Source organism: Oncorhynchus keta, chromosome 21 (genome assembly GCF_023373465.1).
Source record: "Oncorhynchus keta strain PuntledgeMale-10-30-2019 chromosome 21, Oket_V2, whole genome shotgun sequence".
In the NCBI taxonomy this organism is placed as follows: Eukaryota; Metazoa; Chordata; class Actinopteri; order Salmoniformes; family Salmonidae; genus Oncorhynchus; species Oncorhynchus keta.
In genome coordinates, this window is record NC_068441.1 from 39391801 (window position 1) to 39416312 (window position 24512).

General features: G+C 42.4%; 1 protein-coding gene across 2 annotated transcripts in view; it reads right to left on the reverse strand.

Annotated features, from left to right (window-relative positions):
* Positions 1–1359: 1359 nt before the first annotated feature.
* LOC118400553 (syntaxin-18-like) overlaps positions 1360–24512 on the reverse strand; it is a 34201-nt gene continuing 11048 nt past the window's right edge. Inside the window, exons 2-12 of one of the 2 annotated variants that reach the window (XM_035797524.2) lie at positions 16059–16130; positions 15281–15348; positions 6124–6239; positions 5948–6025; positions 5772–5838; positions 5280–5389; positions 4919–5016; positions 2815–2873; positions 2644–2713; positions 2468–2548; positions 1360–2201 (exon numbers count right to left, since the gene is read on the reverse strand). In XM_035797524.2, the coding sequence (XP_035653417.1) occupies positions 2106–2201; positions 2468–2548; positions 2644–2713; positions 2815–2873; positions 4919–5016; positions 5280–5389; positions 5772–5838; positions 5948–6025; positions 6124–6214 (750 nt within the window). In that variant the 5' untranslated portion in view covers positions 6215–6239; positions 15281–15348; positions 16059–16130 and the 3' untranslated portion in view covers positions 1360–2105. The remainder of the gene's footprint in view (positions 2202–2467; positions 2549–2643; positions 2714–2814; positions 2874–4918; positions 5017–5279; positions 5390–5771; positions 5839–5947; positions 6026–6123; positions 6240–15280; positions 15349–16058; positions 16131–24512) is intronic. The other variant, XM_035797523.2, reaches the window with a different exon arrangement.

Consider the following 24512-nt stretch of genomic DNA (forward strand, 5'->3'; position numbering starts at 1 on the left):
ACTTGAATTGTTGCATCTTGTGTTATTGTCCGCCGGTGGCGGACAACAACACAATGGTTGGCTCAGCTAAAATGGTTGGCTCAGCTAAAATGATCCCTTTCCTAAATTAGACATGAGTGGAGATAATGATTTGGACTTGTGATTTTACCTAATTCTCCGTACTGGCCAATGATTATAACGGCAATTCTGAGCCAACCATTAATTCATACATTGTTGTGCCCCTGGCCTGAGAGGATGGAAGTCCAATATGTAGCTAGATGTAGAAGGCTAATGTTAACTAGCTAACGTTGCCCATGAAGGGAAGTTTGTCTAGCGAGCAAGTATTTTAGCCAGGTTGCCTAGGACAACAACAAAAATAAGTGTGTACTGTATGACAGTGATAGACCATTTTGTCAACATGAAAGAGAGGGGGATGGCATTGGCGTTTCTCTACAAGTAGGGCGAGTCAACATGTTTTTCTACTTGCGTAAACAGAAATCAGAATGAAGGACATCATATTTAGCTTCTGTTGACTGGAATAAATTGTTTTTGGTATCTTTTAGATGTCACTGTTATTAGACTAAGCAGAGGTGATTTGAGGATGTTGAAGTTGAAATGGTGCTGGAACAGAGGAGGCAGTTCCTGTTTTCTTTGTTCCTGTGGTTCTAAACAAATAGTGTTTAGTGGTCCGAAAATGTTGGAAACATTTACTTATTTAACCAGGTTGTAGGTCATGCAATATGCATCGTGGACTTCACCGGACAGAGGTCGCTATCCGGTTTTGTGATAAAACAAAGGTGTGGTTGACGTTATTCTGTCACTGTCTTAGCCTTTAGATCTATATATATCACAGTCTCAATGCATATGAATTAGCAGCAAACAACGCAATTATCACAACACATAGTGTAGGCTGTAAAATGGCTTTTTTTGGAGGGGGGCTTGGCTTCCCCAGTGATATTACCCACGCACCGCTGCTGGTGTCTCATCCATCCAATAGAGTTCCAGACACTTGTAGAATCTATGCCAAGGTGCATTGAAGCTGTTCTGGCTCATGGTGGCCCAATGCCCTATTTATGACACTATGTTGGCATTTCCTTTATTTTGGCAGTTACATGTATCAACTAGTACAGTATTTCTCAATGCCAATCCTCGAGTACCACCAAGAGTACACATTTTTGTTGTAGCCCCAGACAAAAAACTCCTGATTCAACTCATGAGGGCCTGATGATTAGTTAACAAGTTGAATCAGGTGTTTCACCAGGGCTACAATAAAAATGTGTACTCTTGGGGGTACTCGAGGACTGGTGTTGCGAACCACTGAACTAGTGAATGTGTGGATCTCTTGCTGTAATTTGGAGAAATAAGAGAAAATAGTCACAATTTCTTTCACAAGCAGTGCTTCAATTTATTTGTCTTAGGACTAGGTTTCAACACAAGCAGCAAGTACCAAGTGGAGTTATACCAACAAAAATACTCCCATTGATTGATCATAACTACCATATTTACACAAACAAAAGGCTTACATGGTCTGTGTAACTCATAACCCTTTTTTGAAAATAACCCATCTTCAAGAGACATGGTATGTGGTTCTCTCATATCTTTTCCCTTGAACGACAAAAATAAATACATATGAAAGAAAAATCATTTTCTTCATCTCAACAAAGCGTAAGTCTACAATGTGTATAGTCAAGACCTCAATACAAAAAAACAAAGAATGATGAATAGCTCAAAAACCCACTTACTTCCTTTGAGAAAGACGGCAGAGGACAGTTGCTGTTGATGCAATAACAAGCATTGTGGTCAGTATGTGATACTGATCGCCCATATATGCACACAGTACAGGTGGACGACAGCACTTTGCATTCAGCCAACTGTGTGCTTTACTGCATTTGTAAACATGCGTTTACACTGTCCTCTTGTGGATCGAGTACGGTTGACAGTAGTGAAGTCGTCCTCAAAGCACATGTCTGGGGTCAGTTCTCTTCGGAGTAGGACAAGCTGGTCCTAAACCCAACATTTCGTCCATCCAACCATTTACTTCAATGTGATAACCACTTAAGCCCAGGCTGATGTCAATTCCTGCTGACGGAAGTCACTTACTTCCTGGTTCTGCCATGTTCAAGGGGTTAGCTGTCATACCAATCCAGGAAGAGCAGAGAGAAGGAGCACATGACGAGGAAGAAGAGAATCCAGACACGGAATCCAGCATTGTTTTGGATGGCCTGGAAACGCAAGGCAAGCATACGATGAAACCACAGAGTTAAAAGACATCACTGGCTGTGCTAAGCACCTCAAGAGTCAGTCACAAATATTTGGTACATTTGTTTTTCTAAAAGTTACATCCACCAAAGGAAACATATGGACACCCGCATAAAAAATATTTAGATAAATATTTAAAAATATGTTTAATATCTACATACAATAATATACTGTACAGTATAAAGAGCAGGGGAAACTACTGGGGTTGTTTAGCATAACCTTCCATTACCTCTCGGATGTCCTCGTTTCCCTCTTTGACGTTTTCAGTGGCTCCCACGACTAGCTGATGGATACTGTCTATCTCAGTTTCCTGTGAAGAACACAAAACAGGAAATAATAACACATCAATAACACTTTATTAAGTGGGATGGGCATTGGACCAGGGGGAATAAGGAAGTCGCTCACTTGCATTAGCACCTTCTCTGCAAAAATCTCCTGGAGACGTGAGATTTCGACAACCTTGCCTTCGATTTGCCTGAAAAACATTGGGAGGAGATGAATTAATCTTTGCGTCACCTCAGTCATATTTAGGAATGTAGTGGTAAGAATGGTCTGAAGGGCTGATTAAACACTAACCTGACTTCATCTACTAGGTTGCTCATCTCACTCACCAGCCTCTGGTTCTCCTGTTCAAACTAGACAGTGAAACCCAATCAAATCAATATTTATTTTTCATTTGCAAAGGATACAACATGTGTAAACAGTACAGCTAAATGCTTACTTACAAGCTCTTGCTCAACAATGCAATGTCTAATATCAAAATACGAAAATAGAAAATCAGAATAGGGTTTTAAAGAGCACAGAATCAATACTAGGTCAGATATCTACAAATAAAAACAGGGGAAGTAAAACACATGAGAATGTACACTATATACACAAGGTCAGTACCAGTATCATATCAATATGCAGTTGGTAGATGGACCCCTAGACTTTTTCCACATTTTGTTACGTTAAAGCCTTATTCTAAAATGTATTAAAACATTTTTTCTCCCTCAAACTACACACAATACCCTATAATGACAAAGCAAAAACTGTTTTTTAGAAATGTTTGCAAATCTATTCAAACTAAAAAACTTAAATATCAAATTGGCATTCAGACCCTTTACTCAGTACATTGTTGAAGGAGCTTTGGCAGCGATTACAGCCTTGAGGCTTCTTGGGTATGACTCTATAAGCTTAGCACACGTGTATTTGGGGAGTTTCTCCCATTCTTATCTGCAGATCCTCTCAAGATCTGTCAGGTTGGATGGGGAGCTTCGCTGCACAGCTATTTTCAGGTCTCTTCGGAGATGTTTGATTGAGTTAAAGACCAGACTCTGGCTGGGCCACTCAAGGACATTCAGAGACTTGTGCCAAAGCCACTCCTGTGTTGTTTTGGATGTGTGCTTAGGGTCATTGTTCTGTTGGAAGGTGAACCGTCGCCCTGTCTGAGGTCCTGAGCACTCTGGAGCAGGTTTTCATCAAGGATTTCTCTGTTCTTTGCTCCGTTATTCTTTTCCACTATCCTGACTAGTCTTCCAGTCCCTGCCACTGGAAAAACATCCCCACAGCATGATGCTGCCACCACCATATGGATGGTGCCTGGTTTCCTCCGGATGTGACGCTTGGCATTCAGACCAAAGTTCAATCTTGGTTTCATCAGACCCGAGAATCTTGTTTCTCATGGTTGGAGAGTCCTTTAGGTGCCTTTTGGCAAACTCCAAGTGGGCTGTCATGAGACTTTTACTGGGGAGTGTCTTCAGTCTGGCCACTCTACCATACATGCCTGATTGGTGGAGTGCTGCAGAGATGGGAGAACCTTTCAGAAGGACAACCATCTCAACAGAAGAACTCTGGAGCTCTGTCAAAGTGACCATCGGGTTCTTGATCTCCTTCCTGAACATGGCCCTTCTCCCCCTATTGCTCAGTTTGGCCGTCCGGCCAGCTCTATGAAGAGTCTTGATGGTTCCAAACTTCTTCTATTTAAGATTGACGGAGGCCACTGTGTTCTTGGGGACCTTCAATGCTGCATAAATGTTTAGTACCCTTCCCCAGATCTGTGCCTCCACACAATCCTGTCTCGGAGCTCTAAGGACAATTTCTTCGAACTCACGGCTTGTTTTTTTTGTATGACATGCACTGTCAACTAAGGGACCTTAAATAGACAGGTGTGTGCCTTTCCAAAGCATGTCCTATCACTTGAATTTATCACAGGTGGACTACAATGAAGTTGTAGAAACATCTCAAGAATTATCAATAGAAACAGGATGCACCAGAGCTCAATTTCGAGTCTCATAGCAAAGGGTCTGAATACTTATGTAAATAAGGTATTTCTGTTTTTATTTTAAAGTAATTAGCCCCCCCAAAAATGTAAACTGTTTTCGCTTTATCATTATGGGGTATTGTGTGTAGAGTGATGAGGAACAACATAATTTAATACATTTTAGAATAAGGTTGTAACATAACAACATTTGGAAAAAGTCAAGGGGTCTGAATACTTTCTGAATGCACTGTACATGTAGGCAGGGGTAAAAGTGACTTGAATCACATGAGATCAGACAACAACGTAGAGACAATAATAGAAAAGTGCATTGATTTGTAAGTCGCTCTGGATAAGAGCGTCGGCTAAATGACTTAAATGTAAATGTGAGGAAAGAGAGAGCAAGCACATGTTAGCATACACAACATTTCTGTTCCATACCATCTGCATCTCCTCAGGTGAGAGCTCGTCATCCACACGACCCTGGCCCTCCTCCCACAGGCTCACAGTGTTCTCCGGGACCTCCATCACGCTCCGCTCTTCAGGGAGAAAACAAGGAGATGTACACTTCACTTCACTGTAAATAGACTTTCTTTTGTATGTTTGTTTATTCCATGTGTAACTCTGTGTTGTTGTTTGTGTCGCACTGCTTTGCTTTATCTTGGCCAGGTCGCAGTTGTAAATGAGAACTTGTTCTCAACTAGCCTACATGGTTAAATAAAGGTGAACAAAAATAGTCAGCTGTTCTCAAAATAGATTTTTTTCCCACTCAATGGGATCACCTGTTGGTCTCTGTACTCACCACCGCTGCTGCTCTCCTCCTTGGATGTTTTCTCCTCGCTGTGCTGTTCCACCTGTGGGCTCTTCTGCACCACCATCCTACTGTGGTGGTGCTCTGGCTCTAGTCGGGACCTAGAATAATATCAAAACGCCAAAGGCAAGCTCAGTCTTCTTAAATGTCAAGAAAAACACTAAAGGGATAGTCCGTGTGTTTGGGATATAAAAATGGTATCGACGAGTTCATCTGACTCCGGGGAAGTAGATAAAATCTCAAACTATACCTTTAAGGCAAGGTCACAACGTGTTTTATGGAGATAGATTACTGTCATAATGTTGTAAATGAATGAAGAATAATGCACGAAAATAAATTGCATGTAAAAATACAGACTAATAATACACATTTGTCAGAATTCAGCTCAAGCGTCCCTAAAATCAAGAATTCTAACAAATGAATAATTCAAGGTATTTTTTGTTTTATCCTTCCATCGAGAATAATAGCTGCTCGAACACTCACAGTCTCTTCTTGTCTACCACTCTCTTCACTCGTATAGCCCTCTGCTCGGAATAAAGCTTGCATACTCCTGCAAACAATGATCGACACAAATCATATATTGTCAACATTACTACAAAGTACAGTACATACAATACGCACCGACATCAAATATATACCGGCATCACTAACGAGCCCACCTTTCAAAAACATCTCGATTAGGTCGAGGACCGCCCCCCTGTGCTCTTTAATCTGGGTCGATATGACCCGTTTCTCAGCTGGAAGGGCGACAGAAAATTTGAAAAAAAGTGTTATTAATATTGTGTATTTAAGCAGCACACACACACACACACACACACACACACATACACACAACCTTCAGAGCGGAGCTGCTTGATGGCTTCAGAGCAGGTTCTCATGAAGATCTGAGCGTCCTGGTCGATCTGGTCTCGCTCATTGTCTGTCATCCGGGTTAGATCTGATGAGATGAGACTGTAAACACACAAAGCAATAAAATAAAAAAACATATTTCAAATTCAAGTTTTTATTACATTCATATAGTCAATACAATCCATGAGCATACAACATATCATAAATGCAAGTAATTTAATGAAACAAAACCAATATTAAAAGTGTCAGGATAGATGGTCGTTGAGATGGTATCGAGAGCTAGATAGTATTGATCCCAGATCTGCTATAAACCAGATCTGCTGATTCTGTGCAGTTAAATGAAATCAGTTACTCTGCTGACTGACACACACACACACACAGTTTTCATTTTCTGTCAAAGAAACATGAAAAGGGCACCCAGACCTTTGCCGTGTTTAATAAAGAAACAATATACGTACATATTATACAAGTCTATGGGAAGATAATGTCATAGAATGTACTTCTTCCCATTTAAACTAATAATATGTTTCATTCACAGCATTTTATTTAATATTCTCCATTGGACACAGGTTTAAAATAAATCATATTAACAATTTTGCTAATGGATCTAAATTGGTGGCTCATACTGAATTTCGGCGTAGGCCCATACTACATTTTATTCCACTGCTCTATCGCTACATACAGGTAACTACCAAAATAAAAGGAGACACTTGAGTAAATGAGGGATCAAATTAAATAAAATTGTATTTATCACATGCACCGAATACAACAGGTGTAGAACTTACAAGCCTTTAACCAACAAAGCAGTTCAAGAAAGAGTTAAGAAAATATATACTAAATAAACTAAAGTAAAAAATAATATTAAAAAGTAACAAGAAAATGACATAACGAATAAATAATATGACATTGAAGGCAATATGTTTCAACAAGTAAAAAAAAGAAAGTAAACCTATAGACGTGCCAGCATTCAGTCATAACTCATGCCACATAAGCTAGGGAAAGCATACATACACTGTACAGCAAAACAGGCTACAGTAACCTAACCACAATACATCCATGAACGTAACACAGTAGCCTGTGTGACACAGCACAGGCAATGACAAAGATCATTAGCGCCATTAGTACCAGCATTACAAGTTAATACAATCATATTTTGTTATTTAACCAGGTAGGCCAGTTGAGAACAAGTTTTCATTTACAACTGCGACCTGGCCAAGATAAAGCAAAGCAGTGTGACAAAAACAACACAGAGTTACACATGGGATAAGAGTTACACAGGTCAGAAAGAGGAGGCAAGTCATGGAACGTGTGATTGATGTAGTTAAAGTTACTGGTAAATGTGGGCTTAGCTACAGAGGACACAGACATGAAGCTGCATATAACTTGGTAAACATGGCCAACAATCATGGCTAGTTTCTTGAGCTTATGTTGATCCTAGTGGTAATTACTTACTGGTTACTCTGAAGTAGCTATGACTCTTCCTTAACAGGCTGACAAGGGTGAAAGAACATTTGCTGTGATTTAAAGCTTTTGTGCGGAGGCATGTTTTTTGGACTTTCGTATTATACTTGCAGTTATGTAGCCAATGCTCAATTTCATTGACTCAGTGTATAGATGTGTTTATTTTTGTGCTGTTTGCTTTATGGACAACAGTGAGTGAACATTGTAATATACACTGCTCAAAAAAATAAAGGGAACACTAAAATAACACATCCTAGATCTGAATGAATGAAATATTCTTATTAAATACTTTTTTCTTTACATAGTTGAATGTGCTGACAACAAAATCAAAAAAAATGTTTCAATGGAAATAAAATATCAACCCGTGTATTTGCATGTGTTTATTTCAGGAAATGGCTTCCTGAAATCCCTCAAGCAGCTGATTGGTCGACTCAATGGCTAATTGGAGAGCTGACCCCGCCCCCTCGTCAAGACGCAGCTGTCTCCAGTTACACATTCATTCTGAAGCTATACAAAAGCCAGTGTTGTGTTCAAGAGAGATTCATTGCTGGGGATCATTGCTGGGAGGTCATTGCAGAGAGATTGAATGTGATAAGAGAATCATTGCTGAGAGAGGAGGCTGATGGCTGTGGATAATTTACTATGTTAGTTGTTGGGGGCACTTGGTATGTTCTGTGAGTTTGTTGCTCAGAGCTTATTTGATGTCCTTTGTTTCTTAGTTTGTTTGAGAAATTATTTGTTCTCCTGTTTCATTTGTTCCCAGGGGGGAAGGGGAAGGCACCTTGGGAGTGCTTAGGCAAGAGGCCCGCGGGGCATACATATACCCGTAGTATATTCATTGTCTAGGCACAATAGGTAAGACCTGGGCGGACCACCCCCTGTATTTTGGTTAGGGCACCAGGTGGTGCTAAATTAGGTAAGTATTGGTTAGGCAGGTAAGATAGAGGGGGCTTTGAGATTTACTTTCTTTGCTTTGGTTCCATCCAGCCCCTTTTCCCCATATTACCGTGTAAAGGAATAAAGTCTTTGTAAACGGTACCACATTCTGCCTGTTGTCATCCTTGCTTACGTCTACAGTCCATACCCTTTTCACTTCACGGAGAGTTTAGTTGTAGCAGGGTGTTGCGTTCCCTCTTCATAGAGGCGTGCGTAACACCATGGAGGTCTGGATTTGGAGTCACACTCAAAATTAAAGTGGAGAACCACACTACAGACTGATCCAACTTTGATGTAACAAGTCAAAATGAGGCTCAGTAGTGTGTGTGGCCTCCACATGCCTGTATGACCTCCCTACAACGCCTGGGCATGCTCCTGATGAGGTGGCGGATGGTCTCCTGAGGGATCTCCTCCCAGACCTGGACTAAAGCATCCGCCAACTCCTGGACAGTCTGTGGTGCAACGTAGCGTTGGTGGATGGAGCGAGACATGATGTCCCAGATGTGCTAAATTGGCTTCAGGTCTGGGGAACGGGCGGGCCAGTCCATAGCATCAATGCCTTCCTCTTGCAGGAACTTCTGTCCAGCCACATGAGGTCTAGCATTGTCTTGCATTAGGAGGAACCCAGGGCCAACCGCACCAGCATATGGTCTCAGAAGGGGTCTGAGGATCTCATCTCGGTACCTAATGGCAGTCAGGCTACCTCTGCCGAGCACATGGAGGGCTGTGCGGCCCCCCAAAGAATTGCCACCCCACACCATGACTGACCCACCGCCAAAATGGTCATGCTGGAGGATGTTGCAGGCAGCAGAACGTTCTCCACGGCGTCTCCAGACTCTGTTACGTCTGTCACATGTGCTCAGTGTGAACCTGCTTTCATCTGTGAAGAGCACGGCGCCAGTGGCGAATTTGCCAATCTTGGTGTTCTCTGGCAAATGCCAAATGTCCTGCACGGTGTTGGGCTGTAAGCACAACCCCCACCTGTGGACGTCGGGCCCTCATACCACCCTCATGGAGTCTGTTTCTGACCGTTTGAGCAGACACATGCACATTTGTGGCCTGCTGGAGGTCATTTTGCAGGGCTCTGGCAGTGCAGCGGGGTAGCGGTCCTGCTGCTGGGTTGTTGCCCTCCTACGGCCTCTTCCACGTCTCCTGATGTACTGGCCTGTTTCCTGGTAGCACCTCCATGCTCTGGACACAACGCTGACAGACACAGCAAACCTTCTTGCCACAGCTCGCATTGATGTCCCATCCTGGATGAGCTGCACTACCTGAGCCACTTGTGTGGGTTTTAGACTCTGTCTCATGCTACCACTAGAGTGAAAGCACCGTCAGCATTCAAAAGTGACCAAAACATCAGCCAGGAAGCATAGGAACTGAGAAGTGGTCTGTGGTCACCACCTGCAGAACCACTCCTTTATTGGGGGTGTCTTGCTAATTGCCTATAATTTCCACCTGTTGTCTATTCCATTTGCACAACAGCATGTGAAATGTATTGTCAATCAGTGTTGCTTCCTAAGTGGACAGTTTGATTTCACAGAAGTGTGATTGACTTGGAGTTACATTGTGTTGTTTAAGTGTTCCCTTTATTTTTTTGAGCAGTGTGTGTGTATATATAAATAAAACACATGTACGTATGTGGATACCCCTTCAAATGACTGGATTCAGCTATTTCAGCCCCACCCGTTGCTGACAGCTGTATAAAATCGAGCACACCGCCATGCAATCTCCATAGGTAACATTGGCAGTAGAATGACCTTACTGAAGAGCTCAGTGACTTTCAACATGGCACCATCATAGGATGCCACCTTTCCAACAAGTCAGTTTTGTCCCATTTCTGCCCTGCTCGAGCTGCCCCAGTCAACTGTAAGTGAGGTTATTGTGAAGTGGAAACGTCTAAGAGCAACAACGGCTCAGCCACAAAGTGGTAGGCCACCTAAGCTCACAAAACGGGACCGCTGTTCTCGGTTGCAACACTCACTACAGAGTTCCAAATGGTCCCTGGAAGCAACGTCAGCACAATTAATGTTCTTTGGGAGCATCATTAAATGGCTAAGCAGCCACACATAAGCTTATGCCAAGCCAGCACCCAATGTCACAGGAAGGCCAAAAAGATCATCAAGGACATCAACCACCCGAACCACTGCCTGTTCACCCCGCTATCATCTAGAAGGTGAGGTGCATCAAAGCTGGGATTGAGAGACTGAAAAATAGCTTCTATCAAGGCCATCAGACTGTTAAACAGCCATCACTAGCACATTAGAGGCTGCTCCTATAGCCATAGACTAGAAATCACTGGCCACTTTAAGAAATGGAACACTGGTCACTTTGATAATGTTTACATAGCTTGCATTACTCATCTCATATATGTATACTGTATTTTATACTATTCTACTGTATCTTAGTCCATGCCGCTCTGACATTGCTCGTTCATATATGTACAGTTGAAATTGGACGTCTACATACACCTTAGCCAAATACATTTAAACTCAGTTTTTCACAATTCCTGACATTTAATCATTGTAAAAATTCACTGTCTTAGGATCACCACTTTATTTTAAGAATGTGAAATGTCAGAATAATAGCAGAGATAATTATTTAGTTCAGCTTTTATTTCTTTCATCACATTCCCAGTGGGTCAGAAGTTTACATACACTCAATTAGTATTTGGTAGCATTGCCTTTAAATTGTTTAACTTGGGTCAAACATTCTGGGTAGCCTTCCACAAGCTTCCCACAATAAGTTGGGTGAATTTTGGCCCATTCCTCCTGACAGAGTTGGTGTAACTGAGTCAGGTTTGTAGGCCTCCTTGTTCGTACAAACTTTTTCAGTTATGCACACAAATTTCCTATAGGATTGAGGTCAGGGCTTTGTGATGGCCACTCCAATACCTTGACTTTGTTGTCCTTAAGCCATTTTGCCACAACTTTGGAAGTATGTTTGGGGTCAATGTCGATATGGAAGACCCATTTGCGACCAAGCTTTAACTTCCTGACTGATGTCCTGAGATGTTGCTTTAATATATCCACATAATTTTCAAGCCTCATGATGCCATCTATTTTGTGAAGTGCACCAGTCCCTCCTACAACAAAGCACCGCCACAACATGATGCTGCCACCCCCGTGCTTCACAGTTGAGATGGTGTTCTTCGGCTTGCAAGCCTCCCCCTTTTTCCTCCAAACATAACGATGGTCATTATGGCCAAACAGTTATATTTTTGTTTCAACAGACCAGAGGACATTTCTCCAAAAACTACAATCTTTGTCACCATGTGCGACTAGCTTGGAAAGACAGTACCGTGCAATACCCGAAGAGCCCTTACTGCTGCTCGATCATCCTATTTTTCTAACTTAATTGAGGAAAATAAGAACAATCCGAAATTCCTTTTTGATACTGTTGCAAAGCTAACTAAAAAGCAGCATTCCTCAAGAGAGGATGACTTTCACTTTAGCAGTGATAAATTCATGAACTTCTTTGAGGAAAAGATTATGATTATTAGAAAGCAAATTACGAACTCCTCTTTAAATCTGCGTATTCCTTCAAAGCTCAGTTGTCCTGAGTCTGCACAACTCTCCCAGGACCTAGGATCAAGAGAGACGCTCAAGTGTTTTAGTACTATATCTCTTGACACAATGATGAAAATAATCATGGCCTCTAAACCTTCAAGCTGCATACTGGACCCTATTCCAACTGAACTACTGAAAGAGCTGCTTCCTGTGCTTGGCCCTCCTATGTTGAACATAATAAACAGCTCTCTATCCACCGGATGTGTACCAAACTCACTAAAAGTGGCAGTAATAAAGCCTCTCTTGAAAAAGCCAAACCTTGACCCAGAAAGTATAAAAAACTATATCGGCCTATGTCGAATCTTCTATGTCGAATCTTCCATTCCTCTCAAAATTTTTAGAAAACGCTGTTGGGCAGCAACTTACTGCCTTCCTGAAGACAAACAATGTATACGAAATGCTTCAGTCTGGTTTTAGACCCCATCATAGCACTGAGACGGCACTTGTGAAGGTGGTAAATGACATTTTAATGTCATCAGACCGAGGCTCTGCATCTGTCCTCGTGCTCCTAGACCTTAGTGCTGCTTTTGATACCATCGATCACCACATTCTTTTGGAGAGATTGGAAACCCAAATTGGTCTACACAGACAAGTTCTGGCCTGGTTTTAGACCTTATCTGTCGGAAAGATATCAGTTTGTCTTTGTGAATGGTTTGTCCTCTGACAAATCAACTGTAAATTTCGGTGTTCGTCAAGGTTCCGTTTTAGGACCACTATTGTTTTCACTATATATTTTACCTCTTGGGGATGTTATTCGAAAACATAATGTTAACTTTCACTGCTATGCGGATGACACACAGCTGTACATTTCAATGAAACATGGTGAAGCCCCAAAATTGCCCTTGCTGGAAGCATGTGTTTCAGACATAAGGAAGTGGATGGCTGCAAACTTTCTACTTTTAAACTTGGACAAAACAGAGATGCTTGTTCTAGGTCCCAAGAAACAAAGAGATCTTCTGTTGAATCTGACAATTAATCTTAATGGTTGTACAGTCGTCTCAAATAAAACTGTGAAGGACCTCGGCGTTACTCTGGACCCTGATCTCTCTTTTGAAGAACATATCAAGACCATTTCAAGGACAGCTTTTTTCCATCTACGTAACATTGCAAAAATCAGAAACTTTCTGTCCAAAAATGATGCAGAAAAATTAATCCATGCTTTTGTCACTTCTAGGTTAGACTACTGCAATGCTCTACTTTCCGGCTACCCGGATAAAGCACTAAATAAACTTCAGTTGGTTCTAAATACGGCTGCTAGAATCCTGACTAGAACCAAAAAATTTGATCATATTACTCCAGTGCTAGCCTCTCTACACTGGCTTCCTGTCAAAGCGAGGGCTGATTAAAAGGTTTTACTGCTAACCTACAAAGCATTTCATGGGCTTGCTCATGAAAGGTACAGCCTCCACTAGGTACAGCCTACACTAGATATACCTATCTCTCTGATTTGGTCCTGCCATACATACCTACACGTACGCTACGGTCACAAGACACAGGCCTCCTAATTGTCCCTAGAGGCAGGGCTTTCTCCTATAGAGCTCCATTTTTATGGAACGGTCTGCCTACCCATGTCAGCGACGCAAACTCGGTCTCAACCTTTAAGTCTTTACTGAAGACTCATCTCTTCAGTGGATCATATGATTGAGTGTAGTCTTGCCCAGGAGTGGGAAGGTGAACGGAAAGGCTCTGGAGCAACGAACCGCCCTTGCTGTCTCTGCCTGGCCGGTTCCCCTCTTTCCACTGGGATTCTCTGCCTCTAACCCTATTACAGGGGCTGAGTCACTGGCTTACTGGGGTGCTCTCATACTGTCCCTGGAAGGGGTGCCTCACCTGAGTGGGTTGATTCACTGATGTGGTCATCTTGTCTGGGTTGGCGCCCCCCCTTGGGTTGTGCCATGGCGGAGATCTTTGTGGGCTATACTCAGCCTTGTCTCAGGATGGTAAGTTGGTGGTTGAAGATATCCCTCTAGTGGTGTGGGGGCTGTGCTTTGGCAAAGTGGGTGGGGTTATATCCTTCCTGTTTGGCCCTGTCCGGGGGTGTCCTCGGATGGGGCCACAGTGTCTCCTGACCCCTCCTGTCTCAGCCTCCAGTATTTATGCTGCAGTAGTTTGTGTCGGGGGGCTAGGGTCAATTTGTTATATCTGGAGTACTTCTCCTGTCCTATTCGGTGTCCTGTGTGAATCTAAGTGTGCGTTCTCTAATTATCTCCTTCTCTCTTACTTTCTCTCTCTCGGAGGACCTGAGCCCTAGGACCATGCCCCAGAACTACCTGACATGATTACTCCTTGCTGTCCCCAGTCCACCTGGCCGTGCTGCTGCTCCAGTTTCAACTGTTCTGTCTTATTATTATTCGACCATGCTGGTCATTTATGAACATTTGAACATCTTGGCCATGTTCTGTTATAATCTCCACCCGGCACAGCCAGAAGAGGACTGGCCACCCCACATAGCCTGGTTTCTCTCTAGGTTTCTTCCTAGGTTTTGGCCTTTCTAGGGAGTTTTTCCTAGCCACCGTGCTTCTACACCTGCATTGCTTGCTGTTTGTGGTTTTAGGCTGGGTTTCTGTACAGCACTTTGAGATATCAGCTGATGTACGAAGGGCTATATAAATACATTTGATTTGATTTTGTTTTGAGTTGCAAACCTTCGTCTGGCTTTTTTTATGGCGGTTTTGGAGCAGTGGCTTCTTCCTTGCTGATAGGACTCGTTTTACTGTGGATATAGATAATTTTGTACCCGTTTCCTCCAGCAGCTTCACAAGGTCCTTTGCTGTTGTTCTGGGATTTATTTGCACTTTTCGCAAAAAAAATTACATCCACAGGTACACCTCCAATTGGCTCAAATGATGTCAATTAGCCTTAGGAAAAATTAAGTGTGTCATGCACAAAGTATATGTCCTAACGACTTGCCAAAACTATAGTTGACAAGAAATTTGTGGAGTGGTTGAAAAATGACTTTTAATGACTCCAACCTAAGTATGTAAACTTCCCGTAACATCAATTACTTTGTCAACGGTTAAATATATCACAATCCACACGAAGGCCGAGCTGAAACCTTGGTGGGGGCATTTTTGGGGTCAAACGTGAAAATGGATTAGCCACATGAAAGTCATACAGTTGAAATGGACAGAAGACAGACAGTAAACAGGACATGGTTCGGTAACCTGATAGGAGGCTTACCTTCCAGCATTGACATAGTCCTTCCTGTGCTGCAGTAGAAAGTCTTTCAGCTTGGTGATGTTAGAGATCTGTCAATATGAATAGAAAATACATAACATGAACATTTATCAATTTCTTCATGTCTCCTTCTCCATTTGTTGACTACATCAGTTCTTCTTCATGATTTTGGCCATCATTGTGGACTTTCATTGGTAAGATGTACCTGGAACCCCTTTGTTTTTTATTTTTACCAAACCAGTGTAAACATCTAAAGGGCTTATGAGATAACGATGCAGTATCTTGAGAAGTAGGCCTCTCTCTCTCAACGATGTCTCGCACACTATGTCTCGCACAACCAAATGCTGGTAAGAAGTCAGAGGTTGGTGGATTTCATTCCTTCACTGGTGGACCAAAGAGTTAATTTCAGACCATGCTCACACGTCTCAAGTTAGGCCAAAAAAACAACACAACTTTGCTTTCATTGACTAACAGGCAAACCTTGTCCATGTGTCTCTCTATCCATTCGGAATGTTTACCAATTACTATTAGTTAACGGCAGGACGGCAGGACATAGCAAATTCAAACTGGCAATTTCCTTGTTAAATAGTACCAGTAAATAAAATTATACGCTTCTATATAGCTGCCCTGACAGAAAACATTAAAATATGCCTAAAATGTATAATCTGTCAACTATTTATCACAGATAAAATGTCAGAGTAAAGGTGTGCGCAGGAAAACCAGAGGAAACTCGGTGGAATCCAATATTTAATCCTGTAATACAGGCAAAATCGAAAAATACCTAATTGTTCCCCATCCACAGAGTGGAGCGCGAGAAGGACAGTAGTGTGTGTGAGTCCACACACAGCAGGCTCTGTTTGAGAAAAGAAAAGAAAAAACAGAAAATAATCCAGACAAGCGAAGTATTGAAAATGACACAATGACTGACTGTGACAGAAGCCCATGGTGAGCTGGATTGTTTTGGTAAAGCCAAAGCCCACTGTCTTCGGTCCAATCTTTTTCTTTTAGTGACCAAATCGCTGTGTTAACAGGGTTTTCTGAGAATATTTTTTTACTTTTCATACAGAGCTACAATTTGCTTGAAACCCATCTCCTCTCCCAGAAAACAAATAGGCCTAGACGTCTTGTATTTATATTTATTATGGCTCCCCATTAGTTCCTGCCAAGGCAGCAGCTGCTCTTCCTGGGGTCTGGCAAAATTAAGGCAGTTATACCATTTTAAAAACATTACAATACATTAATTAAAGAATTCAGAACACACTAATTGTGTGCCCTCAGGCCCATACTCCACTACCACATATCTACAACGCAAAATCCATGTGTACAGTCGTGGCCAAAGTTTTGAGAATGACACAAATATTACATTTCCACAAAGTTTGCTGCTTCAGTGTCTTTATATATTTTTGTCAGATGTTACGGAATATTGAAGTATAATTACAAGCATTTCATAAATGTCAAAGGCTTTTATTGACAATTACATGAAGTTGATGCAGAGTCAATATTTGCAGTGTTGACCTTTCTTTTTCAAGACCTCTGCAATCCGCCCTGGCATGCTGTCAATTAACTTCTGGGCCACACTGATGGCAGCCCATTCTTGCATAATCAATGCTTGGAGTTTGTCCTATTTGTGGGGTTGTTTGTCCACCCGCCTCTTGTGGATTGACCACAAGTTCTCAATGGGATTAAGGTCTGGGGAGTTTCCTGGCCATGGACCCAAAATATCGATGTTTTGTTCCCCGAGCCACTTAGTTATCACTTCTGCCTTATGGCAAGGTGCTCCTCCATGCTGGGAGAGGCATTGTACGTCACCAAACTGTTCCTGGATGGTTGTGAGAAGTTGCTCTCGGAGGATGTGTGGGTACCATTCTTTATTCATGGCTGTGTTCTTAAGCAAAATTGTGAGTGAGCCCACTCCCTTGGCTGAGAAGCAACCCCACATGTGAATGGTCTCAGGATGCTGTACTGTTGGCATGACACAGGACTGATGGTAGCGCTCACATTGTCTTCTCCGGACAAGCTTTTTTCCGGATGCCCCAAACAATCGGATTGGGGATTCACCAGAGAAAATGACTTTATCCCAGTCCTCAGCAGTCCAATCCCTGTACCTTTTACAGAATATCAGTCTGTCCCTGATGTTTTTCCTGGAGAGAAGTGGCTTCTTTGCTGCCCTTCTTGACACCAGGCCATCCTCCAAAAGTATTCGTCTCACTGTGCATGCAGATGCACTCACACCTGCCTGCTGCCATTCCTGAGCAAGCTCTGTACTGGTGGTGCCCCGATCCCGCAGCTGAATCAACTTTAGGAGACGGTCCTGGCGCTTGCTGGTCTTTCTTGGAAGCCCTAAAGCCTTTTTCACAACAATTGAACTGGTCTCCTTGAAGTTCTTGATGATCCGATAAATGGTTGATTTAGGTGCAATCTTACTGGCAGCAATATCCTTGCCTGTGAAGCCCTTTTTGTGCAAAGCAATGATGACGGCACATGTTTCCTTGCAGGTAACCATGGTTGACAGAGGAAGAACAATGATTCCAAGCACCACCCTCCTTTTGAAGCTTCCAGTCTGTTGTTTGAACTCAATCAGCATGTCAGAGTGATCTCCAGCCTTGTCCACGTCAACACTCACACCTGTGCTAACGAGAGAATCACTGACATGATGTCAGCTGGTCCTTTTGTGGCAGGGGTGAAATGCGGTGGACATGTTTTTGGGGGATTCAGTTCATTTGCATGGCAAAGAGGGACTTTGCAATTAATTGCAATTCTTCTGATCACTCGTCATAACATTCCGGAGTATATGCAAATTGCCATCATATAAACTGAGACAGCAGACTTGGTGAAAATTAATGTGTGTCATTCCGAACTTTTGGCCATGACTGTACATGTGTGTATAGTGCATATGTTATCATGTGTGTGTATTCATGTGCCTGTGTTACTTCACAGTCCTCACTGTTCCATAAGGTGTATTTTTACCTGCTTTTTAAATCTGATTCTACTGCTTGCATCAGTTAGCTGATGTGGAATAGAGTTCCATGTAGTCATGGCTCTTTGTAGTACTCTGCACTTCCCATAGTCTGTTCTGGACTTGGGGACTGTGAAGAGAGCTCTGGTGGCATGTAACAAATAATGATGAAGTCAATCGCTCTTCCACTTTGAGCCATAAGAGGTTGACATTCATGTCATTAATGTTAGCTCTCCATGTACTTTTAAGGGCCAGCCGTGCTGCCCTGTTCTAAGCCAACTGCAATTTCCAATGTCCCTCTTTGTGGCCCCTGACCACACTACTGAACAGTAGTACGGGTGTGACAAAACCAAGGCCTGTAGGACCTGCCTCATTGATACTGTTAAGGCAGAGCAGCGCTTTATTATGGACAGACGTCTCCCCATCTTAGGTACTGTTGTAGCAATATGTTTTGACCATGGCAATTTACAATCCAGGGTTACTCCAAGCAGTTTAGACAGTTTAGTCTTAAGGTGTGACATTGCTTCAGGGCAATTAGAATCAAGCAGGTTTAAGGGATCAAATGTTATTTGTTATTTAGAGCACCTGTGCTTGTAAAAGGGTTGAGTGAAGCGAAACATTCCCATGGTTGAAAGGCGTGTGTTGTCACTGTGTCTGGGCATCTCCAACCGTCAACGGCCTGAGTGTTTGTTGTTTTTCCAATTCTCCCAGGCACTTTCACTATTTTTCTCACAGCTATAATCCCATAACATGCTAATTATTGTAAATAAAATACAATTCTAGTCAAGGTTTATTGGTCGCGTACATAGATTTGCAAATCCCGCAAGTGCAGCGAAATGCTTGTGTTTCCAGCTCCAACAGCGCAATAATAATACCCAGCATTTTTTAAAAACAATACACACATAGTAGACCTACAATCCAGGGTCACTAGACCACTGGTGTGCTATTTGAAATCTACTTAAAATCAAAATGACAAACATCATATTCTTAAATTCCATACAAGCCAATGTGTCTCTGCTTTGCAACACCTCACCAGCATGTGGCAGTAGGTCCCTAGTGTAAGAGCCCCACTAGCTCTCAGGAGAGAACAGAGAGAAGATGCTGCTGGTTTGGAAGGGGGGGGGGTGATAGATCTCCTTTGTGTATACATTTAGGTTCAGAGGTGCAGTTTAAAAGTATTTTAAAAAATACAGATAAGAAATAAAAGTAACAAGTAATTAAAGAGCAGCAGTAAAATAACAATAGTGAGACTATATACTGCGGGGTACCGGTACAGAGTCAATGTGCGGGGGCTCCAGTTAGTTGAGGTAAAATGTACAGTTGAAGTTGGAAGTTTACATACACTTAGGTTGGAGTCATTAAAACTCGTTTTTCAACCACTTAACAAATTTCTTGTCAACAAACTATAGTTTTGGCAAGTCAGTTAGGACATCTACTTTGTGCATGACACAAGTCATTTTTTCAACAATTGTTTACAGACAGATCATTTCATTTATAATTCACTGTATCATAATTCCAGTGGGTCAGAAGATTACATACACTAAGTTGACTGTGCCTTTAAACAGCTTGGAAAATTAAAGAAAATTATGTCAAGGCTTTAGAAGCTTCTGATAGGCTAATTGTCATAATTTGGGTCAATTGGAGGTGTACCTGTGGATGTATTTCAAGGCCTACCTTCAAACTCAGTGCCTCTTTGCTTGACATCCTAGAGATGAACGTACTTGTGTGAAACGTGCAAATCATTCCCAGGACAACAGCAAAGGACCTTGTGAAGATGCTGGAGGAAACAGGTACAAAAGTATCTATATCCACAGTAAAACGAGTTCTATATCGACATAACCTGAAAGGCCGCTCAGCAAGGACGAAGCCACTGCCTCAAAACCGCCATAAAAAAGCCAGACTACGGTTTGCAACTGCACATGGGGAAAAATATCATACTTTTTGGAAAAATGTCCTCTGGTCTGATGAAAAAAATATATATAACTGTTTGGCCATAATGACCATCGTTAGGTTTGGAGGAAAAAGGGAGAGGCTTGCAAGCCGAAGAACACCATCCCAACCGTGAAGCACAGGGGTGGCAGCATCATGTTGTCGTGTTGCTTTGCTGCAGGAGGGACTGGTGGACTTCACAAAATAGATGGCATCATGAGGATGGAAACCTATGTGATATATTGAAGCAACATCTCAAGACAGGAATTTAAAGCTTGGTCACAAATGGGTCTTCCAAATGGACAATGACCCCAAGCATACTTCCAAAGTTGTGGCAAAATGGCAACAAAGTCAAGGTACTGGAGTGGCCATCACAAAGCACTGACCTCAATCCCATAGAAAATGTGTGGACAGAACAGAAAAAGTGTGTGCGAGCAAGGAGGCCTACAAACCTGACTCAGTTACAACAGCTCTGTCAGGAGGAATGTGCCAAAATTCACCCAACTTATTGTGGAAAGCTTGTGGAAGGCTATCTGAAATGTTTGACCCAAGTTAAACAATTTAAAAGGCAATGTTCCAAGTGCATGTAAACTTCTGACCCACTGGGAACGTGATGAAAGAAGTGAAAGCTGAAATAAATCTCTACTATTATTCTGACATTTCACATTCTTAAAATAAAGTGGTGATCCTAACTGACCTAAGACAGGGCATTTTTCCTAGGATTAAATGTCAGAAATTGTGAAAAACTGAGTTTAAATGTATTTGGCTAAGGTGTATGTAAACTTCAGACTTAAACTGTACATGTAGGTAGAGTTATTAAAGTAACAATGCATAGATGAGAACAACAGAGAGTAGCAGAAGTGTAAGGGGGGAGAGGGGGGGCAATGCAAATACTCTGGGTAGCCATTTGAATAGATGTTCAGGAGTCTTATGACTTGGGGGTAGAAGCTGTTTAGAAGCCTCTTGGACCTAGACTTGGTGCTGCCTGCCGTGCGATAGCAGAGAGAACAGTCTATGACTGGGTGTCTGGAGAATCCATTTGACCATTTTTAGGGCCTTCCTCTGACACACTGACACAGCCTGGTATAGAGGTCTCGGATGGCAGGAAGCTTTGCCCCAGTGATGTACTGGGCTGTTCACACTACCCTCTGTAGTGCCTTGTGGTTGGAGGCTGAGCAGTTGCCATACCAGGCAGTGATGCAGCCAGTCAGGATGATCTCAATGGTGCAGCTGTAGAACCTTTTGAGGATCTGAGGACCAATGCCAAATCTTTTCAGTCTCCTGAGGGGGAATAGGTTTGGGGATCTTATCTTGTTGTTCTTTTCAGCTCCAATGGGGAATCCACAAAATCCCTGTGGGATGCAGAAACTGGCAGAGAACTTTTCCGTGCAACAATGTCTATGGAAAACTTTCACATTATTTCCAGGCTTTGATAACCAAGACACCAGACGAGCTCGGCGGCAGAGAGACAAGCTAGCTGCAATCAGGTCAGTGTGGGACAAGTGGGTGGACCGCCTTCCCCTGTCTTTACAACCCTGGGCCCAACGTTACGGTTGATGAACAGCTTATACCATTTAGGGGTCGCTGCCCCTTCAGGCAATACATGCTCACAAAATACGAAACCAAGATCTGGGGTGCCTGTGATGCAGCTTCATCATATGCATGGAACTTGCAAGTGTATAGGGGGAAACCAGATGGAGGAGCCCCTGAGAAGAACGAAGGAATGTGGGTTGCCCTGGATGTGATACAGGGACTCCGTGGCTACATCATCACATACGATAACTTTTATACATTGCATAAGCAGGGACATAAGCTGGGACAGGAGAGGAAGCTGACGATGGTAGGAACAGTACAAAAAAACAAGCCAGAGCTCCCACCTCAGCTGTTGAATACACAGAACAGGACTATCAATTCCTCTAAGTTTGTGTTCACGGCCGACACGTCCCTTGTCCAACGTGCCAAAAAAAAGGCAAAAATGGGGTACTCATGAGTATGCTGCATATGGATATGAAAATCTGTGGCCGGGAACATCAAAAACCAGAAATCATAATGGATTGCAATGCCACAAAAGGAGGGGTAGATATTTAGACAAGCTGGTGACTGGCTACAGCTGCAAAAGAAGAATGCTTAACTGGCCACTTGTGATATTCTTCAACTTTTTGGACAGCTCGGATACAACGTTTGACATCTGGATGGTGTTGAACCCAGATTGGAACAGAGGGAAGCTCCAGAGGAGACCGCGCTTTGTCGAGGAGCTGGGCAAGGCATTGGTAAGACCTCAAATCCAGAGGAGGCAACATATCCCAAGAACCCCAGCTTCTGCAGCCATCGTGAAGAGAATTCAGGAGGAGGATGCTGGTGCCGCATTCGCCAGACCCACAACTCCAATTCCGGAAGTAAGTGTGAGTGATGTTGTTGCATGTGTTTGTATGACTCTTCTACCTTGGCCTGCTGTAACTATTTGTGAGTGAGTGAGATGTTAGTAAAATTCCTAAACTAAGTGTTTTCATTAGGGATGCATGATATATTGGTGAACATATCGGAATCGGACGATATTAGCTAAAAATGCCGTTATCAGTATCGGCCCGATGTCTAGTTTAACGCAGATGTGCAATACCGATGTCAAAGCTGACGTGCATACCTATATAACGTAGGTACATGATGTAATGGCGCCACGTAAAATTTTGCGCAACACAGCATTCCTAACCTAGCCCACAATGTCTGTTGTATGGATCGAGCAGTCAACAGGTCGAGTAGTCATTTGAAAAAGTAAAGCTAAGATAATGGAATTCATTGCCCTTGACAATCAACCGTTCTCTGTCATGGGTGATGTTGGCTTTCGCCGACTATTTTTCAGATGTTGCCTTACTGGAGTTACACAGTAATAGCGTCAATGCTATTAGCTTCACGACATACTATGGACCTCTGTTTGGGTCTTTGCGTGTCAAAAAAGATACACATCAAATAACACTATTTGACCCGTTAAATATTTTAATTTGACACGTCAAATAACACAGTTCTATTATAGAATATTGTGTGTTCTGAATTTGCATGTGCAAGCCAAGCACCACCACTACTATCAGTAGCACTGTCGCCCGCAATGTCTGGGGTAGCTAGCTTTAGCTTGGTACCTAGCTAGCACCAATACAACCAGACGGAAAACAATGACCAGTAGAAACTGCAGTCATTTTCATTATTCTTAGCAATGATTTAGGAATCATTGTGAGTAAGTATTAGCTAGGTAGCCACTTGTTGTTCACCTATTGAAATTGAACTTCAGTTCATGAAAATAAATAGCTAGCCAGCAACTTAACCTTGTTGCCCAAAGCTAACGTTACAAGCAGCCAGCTAGCTTTATCTGGCTAGTGAGGCTCGACCGGACCACGTTATGTGTTGTGAATAGTGGAATTTGTGGGTTACCTTCAAAAGTACCTCTTTAAAAGTGATGCAAAAGGTTACAATTGGTGGAATCATGCCATATTTAGACTAGATAAATGTTAAACGAGGTTGGAATGTGAAGCAATGAAATGGGGTATCAGTCTACTCGGTGACACCCACAAAACACGACTGTGTAGAGTTTATGCAAATATTAGCGTTGTAGCTCTTAGTGCGGCACTGTGACTGTGTGAAATCACCTCCCCAGTCAGCCTATTGTGTGTACGTAAAAAATGTATAAACGTGTTAAATTATTATGTGCAGTCATATTCAGGTCCTGATAGGTCAACAAGCTAAAGTGTATATTTTTTGACACGCAAAGACCAAATGCACAGCAAGTAAAAGAAATAGGTTTTGATTATGTTTTACTGGTAATGGGGACATACGTAAATGCCAACAAAATCACTTTTTTGGTCAGTGTGTTGTGTGTAACCTTTATTTAACTAGGCAAGTCAGTTATGAACATATTCTTATTTACAATGACAGGGCAAACCCGGACGACGCTGGGCCAAAAATCACGGCCGGATGTGATACAGCCTGAAGATTCGAACCAGGGACTTTAGTGACGCCTCTTGCACTGAGATGCAGTGCCTTAGACCGCATTCTATGTGTGTGTCTGTTAACTATTTAACTGTACTAGACTGCTTAAAAGGAGTCTAGTACAGTTTTTTGGCATGTAAAATAAGACATATCGGTATCGGCCAAAAATGTAATAATCGGTGGAGCACTAGTTTTCATCATTCTAGATTGCAACCGGTAGCAACAAGAAGAAGCACTGCCATGTGGGTGGAACCAAGAAGGACAGGAATACACAGTACACATGCATCAAGTGCAAGAAATACATTTGCAACACACACACAGTAAAAACTCTGTCCCTCATGTGGTGTGTAGACCAGCCCCCATTTGTTTTCAATT